This window comes from Musca autumnalis, unplaced genomic scaffold (genome assembly GCF_047663935.1).
Source record: "Musca autumnalis isolate F117 unplaced genomic scaffold, ASM4766393v1 scaffold_2, whole genome shotgun sequence".
Taxonomy (NCBI): Eukaryota; Metazoa; Arthropoda; class Insecta; order Diptera; family Muscidae; genus Musca; species Musca autumnalis.
The window spans coordinates 24,743,424-24,749,119 of NW_027411755.1; the positions used below are offsets into that span (position 1 = coordinate 24,743,424).

The 5,696-nt window shown below is 33.4% G+C and overlaps 1 protein-coding gene across 1 annotated transcript; it reads left to right on the forward strand.

The window, feature by feature from the left end:
• Window positions 1-4,759: 4,759 nt before the first annotated feature.
• On the forward strand, window positions 4,760-5,296 carry LOC141392089 (uncharacterized). Its single transcript, XM_073965046.1, has one exon. It carries the CDS (start codon window positions 4,760-4,762, stop codon window positions 5,294-5,296), a length of 537 nt encoding a protein of 178 aa, XP_073821147.1.
• Window positions 5,297-5,696: the final 400 nt, after the last annotated feature.

Consider the following 5,696-nt stretch of genomic DNA (forward strand, 5'->3'; position numbering starts at 1 on the left):
TTGTGGTCAGCTGGAAAAAAATATTCTTTAAAAAATCCACGTCTTGTGGTCAGCTGGAAAAAAATATTCTTTAAAAAATCCACGTCTTGTGGTCAGCTGGAAAAAAATATTCTTTAAAAAATCCACGTCTTGTGGTCAGCTGGAAAAAAATATTCTTTAAAAAATCCACGTCTTGTGGTCAGCTGGAAAAAAATATTCTTTAAAAAATCCACGTCTTGTGGTCAGCTGGAAAAAAATATTCTTTAAAAAATCCACGTCTTGTGGTCAGCTGGAAAAAAATATTCTTTAAAAAATCCACGTCTTGTGGTCAGCTGGAAAAAAATATTCTTTAAAAAATCCACGTCTTGTGGTCAGCTGGAAAAAAATATTCTTTAAAAAATCCACGTCTTGTGGTCAGCTGGAAAAAAATATTCTTTAAAAAATCCACGTCTTGTGGTCAGCTGGAAAAAATATTCTTTAACAAATCCACGTCTTGTGGTCAGCTGGAAAAAAATATTCTTTAAAAAATCCACGTCTTGTGGTCAGCTGGAAAAAAATATTCTTTAAAAAATCCACGTCTTGTGGTCAGCTGGAAAAAAATATTCTTTAAAAAATCCACGTCTTGTGGTCAGCTGGAAAAAAATATTCTTTAAAAAATCCACGTCTTGTGGTCAGCTGGAAAAAAATATTCTTTAAAAAATCCACGTCTTGTGGTCAGCTGGAAAAAAATATTCTTTAAAAAATCCACGTCTTGTGGTCAGCTGGAAAAAAATATTCTTTAAAAAATCCACGTCTTGTGGTCAGCTGGAAAAAAATATTCTTTAAAAAATCCACGTCTTGTGGTCAGCTGGAAAAAAATATTCTTTAAAAAATCCACGTCTTGTGGTCAGCTGGAAAAAAATATTCTTTAAAAAATCCACATCTTGTGGGAGGTTTGTAAAAATATTCTTTAAAAAATCCACGTCTTGTGGGAGGTTTCAGAAAATATTCTTTAAAAAATCCACGTCTTGTGGTCAGCTGGAAAAAAATATTCTTTAAAAAATCCACGTCTTGTGGGAGGTTTGAAAAAAATATTCTTTAAAAAATCCACGTCTTGTGGGAGGTTTGAAAAAAATATTCTTTAAAAAATCCACGTCTTGTGGGAGGTTTGAAAAAAATATTCTTTAAAAAATCCACGTCTTGTGGGAGGTTTGAAAAAAATATTCTTTAAAAAATCCACGTCTTGTGGGAGGTTTGAAAAAAATATTCTTTAAAAAATCCACGTCTTGTGGGAGGTTTGAAAAAAATATTCTTTAAAAAATCCACGTCTTGTGGGAGGTTTGAAAAAAATATTCTTTAAAAAATCCACGTCTTGTGGGAGGTTTGAAAAAAATATTCTTTAAAAAATCCACGTCTTGTGGGAGGTTTGAAAAAAATATTCTTTAAAAAATCCACGTCTTGTGGGAGGTTTGAAAAAAATATTCTTTAAAAAATCCACGTCTTGTGGGAGGTTTGAAAAAAATATTCTTTAAAAAATCCACGTCTTGTGGGAGGTTTGAAAAAAATATTCTTTAAAAAATCCACGTCTTGTGGGAGGTTTGAAAAAAATATTCTTTAAAAAATCCACGTCTTGTGGGAGGTTTGAAAAAAATATTCTTTAAAAAATCCACGTCTTGTGGGAGGTTTGAAAAAAATATTCTTTAAAAAATCCACGTCTTGTGGGAGGTTTGAAAAAAATATTCTTTAAAAAATCCACGTCTTGTGGGAGGTTTGAAAAAAATATTCTTTAAAAAATCCACGTCTTGTGGGAGGTTTGAAAAAAATATTCTTTAAAAAATCCACGTCTTGTGGGAGGTTTGAAAAAAATATTCTTTAAAAAATCCATGTCTTGTGGGAGGTTTGAAAAAAATATTCTTTAAAAAATCCACGTCTTGTGGGAGGTTTGAAAAAATATTCTTTAAAAAATCCACGTCTTGTGGGAGGTTTGAAAAAAATATTCTTTAAAAAAATCCACGTCTTGCGGGAGGTTTGAAAAAAATATTCTTTAAAAAATCCACGTCTTGTGGGAGGTTTGAAAAAAATATTCTTTAAAAAATCCACGTCTTGTGGTCAACTGAAAAAAATATTCTTTAAAAAAATCCACGTCTTGTGGTCAACTGAAAAAAAATATTCTTTAAAAAATCCACGTCTTGTGGTCAACTGAAAAAAAATATTCTTTAAAAAATTCACGTCTTGTGGTCAGCTGGAAAAATATATTCTTTAAAAAATCCACGTCTTGTGATCAGCTGGAAAAAAATATTCTTTAAAAAATCCAAGTCTTGTGGTCAGCTGGAAAAAAATATTCTTTAAAAAATCCACGTGTTGTGGTCAGCGGGAAAAAAATATTCTTTAAAAAATCCACGTCTTGTGGTCAGCTGGAAAAAAATATTCTTTAAAAAATCCACGTCTTGTGGTCAGCTGGAAAAAAATATTCTTTAAAAAAACAACGTCTTGTGGTCAGCTGAAAAAAAAAATATTCTTTAAAAAATCAACGTCTTGTGGTCAGCTCGAAAAAAATATTCTTTAAAAAATCCACGTATTGTGGTCAGCTCGCAAAAAATATTCATTAAAAAATCCACGTCTTGTTGTCTGCTGGAAAAAAATATTCTTTAAAAAATCCACGACTTGTAGTCAGCTGGAAAAAATATTCTTTAAAAATCCACGACTTGTTGTCAGCTGGAAAAAAATATTTTTTAAAAAATCCACGGCTTGTTGTCAGGTGGAAAATAATATTCTTTAAAAAATTCACGGCTTGTTGTCAGGTGGAAAAAAATATTCTTTAAAAAATCCACGTCTAGTGGTCAGCTGGAAAAAATATTCTTTAAAAAATCCATGTCTAGTGGTAGGGTTGGAAAATAATTCTTCAAAAAATCCACTTCTTTGGGAGGATGGAAAAATATTCTTTAAAAAATCCACGTCTTGTGGGAGGATTGAAAAAATATTCTTAAAAAATCCACGTCCTGTGGAAGGGTTGAAAATTTTTTTTTTTTAATTACGTTTTTTTTTGGTTGTCTTGAAAAAAGTCTTTGAAAAATCCACATTTGCCCTTTTTTATTTATTTTTAAAAATTATATATAAAAAATACATATTCGTGGCCCAGTTGATCCTCAAAATTACATCCTTTGTTTTATTACCTTTTAACAATTTAACTCTTTTCTCTATTATTTTCAAATTTAATAAATATTAAATTGTAATATTTTGTTGATGTAGTAGTTGTTGTTGCTACTCTGCCATTGTTACAAACGAACGCAACGTAACGCAACCGTACATCCAACCAACCCATAAATCACAACCACTTCAATCTGTCGTTCGTTAGACTTCATAAATTTGTAATTTGTCACTGCCACAAACCGAATTACTTTGTCATAGACAACCAAAAACGGCAGCAACGACGGCTGCAAACAGCGGCAATAGTAGCAAAAATTGTGAACAGACATGTCGACATAACAACTGTCAGTGCAACAACGACTAACCACATCTACACATTTAAACATGAACAGAGATAAAGCCACAAACTGTGAATTGGCCACATTTAACTCTTGCTTTCGATTGAGATTTTTATAGCCATTCATATATCCTATGTATGTATGTATGTATATGTATGTAAACATGAATGTAGGGACGTTCATATACAATTATTAGACACATAAAGGCTTACAATTTCAATGACGAAGGCACAGTGGTAACTTTGTACAGGAATTGTAAAACAAAGGGAATAATTGATGGGATTTTTTTTGGGAATGGACTATATTGGAGGAATACACAAAGATTGTTATAGAAGGTTTAAAGGATCAATGCTAATGGGAAAAGAGGTGACACATTATGCCCAAAGCAGCATACCATAGTAAGAAGGAGTCTGGCAGAAAACTTAGTATCAACTCAAAAAATTGCGATAGACTAGGAGGAGAGTTTTACCAATTCTTGTACAAATATGAAAGAAATAAATAAAATATTTTTAGGTTTTTAAAAAATAGCAAAATTATATTTTTAAATACAATAAAATTCTTAAACCTTCTTCGACCTTCAGTAATATACATATGTATATTATCCTATCATAGGGTACCTATTTAATCGCATAAATACGATCTATCTTTTTTATACTCATTATTGTTCAACCGTCATGTTGTTGTAATTTGTGTCAAAAAACTGTAATTCATATGGAAACAGTATAGAAAAACACATATTTTTACACATGTAATTTTAATAAATTGAAAAAAGTGTTAAACGGACGGAACGGGACGGGTACAATAGTATATATGGGCTGGAAGAGGAGACTTTCGGGCATCTTTCTGTGAAAACAGAACTTTGTTCCATGTTGTTCCACAAAAGTTCTAGTCCACTAAATTTGGAATTTCATAAAATTTAGTACCCGAGGAAAAATAAAATAGATCATGTTGTGTAAACGCTACGGTAATTTACTAAAACGAATTTTAAAGGCCACAATCCTACCTACCTTACACAAAAACAATGAACACAATAACTGTTATAGTTTCAGAGAAATAGCTACGTCTTTCTCCAGAAATTTGCAAAAATGACGTATTTCCCAAAAATGGGGAAAATGCTCGTCTTTAGGGGCACGCCACGCCCACACCTTCCAATATTTGGGCCTAATTTTTTGGTTTCCTTAGTTTCAATATGTTTAATATCGAATCTTATATAGAAATTAAATATCTTTGACAAAACAAAATTTTGATTTTTGGCCAGGAAAATCGATTCCTGAACCATTGTGTGAAATAAATAACAGAAAACACTAAAAACACGCATGGATTCTGCACGCACCGACGTCGAAAAAGCTGCGACAAAGGCGGAGTATAAAAGATCAGCTGCAAGCGTCAAACATCTTGCACGCATCGACAGAGAACAATATTACAACAACATCGCAGACGAAGCTGAGCAAGCCTCAAATATTGGAAACATGCGTCAAGTCTACTCGGCAATAAAAAAATTAGGTGGTAATAACATCATAAGCACTGCCTCTATTAAGGATAAAAACGGGATTGAACTCACCACACCAACCGAACAGCTAAATCGTTGGCGTGAATTCTTTATGGAAAATCAACCAGCACACCACCAAAACGAATATCAAATGATCTCCATGTTCTCGAGACGGAACCCAAGACGTGATATCCCAACTCATCCACCAACTTGCGGGGAGATTAAAACAGCACTTGAAGCTTTGAGAAGCGGCAGATCCAGCGGCCCCGACGATATACCGTCAGAACTAATAAAATATGGTGCACCAACTCTGGCGGATATACTAACTCCTATCATTCGAAACGTTTGGGTATTTGCCCGGTAATACCAGATGATTGGAAAAAGGGGGTCATAATAACAATTCCAAAAAAGGCGATCTAAAAGAGTGCAAAACTGGAGAGGTATCACTCTATTAAACTCCATTGCCAAACTCATGGCAACATTCATCCTGCATAGGATACGCCCAGCTGTGGAAAATATGCTACGATGCGAACAAGCTGGTTTTCGCCCTGGAAGATCTTGTGCTGACCACATAAACACTTTGCGCATTATAATTGAGCAGTCCAGAGAATACAATTCACCATTATATTTAGTTTTTGTTGATTTCGAACGAGCCTTTGACACTGTGTCACGAGACGCGCTATGGAACATCCTGGCTCTCAATGGTATTCCCAACAAAATAGTGGAACTCAATCGGGAGCTCTACAGAAACTCTGCGTACGTTT

Bases quoted from the DNA above. Each gene is read 5' to 3' on its own strand.
- LOC141392089 (XM_073965046.1), top strand. From the start codon at position 4,760: ATGGATTCTGCACGCACCGACGTCGAAAAAGCTGCGACAAAGGCGGAG.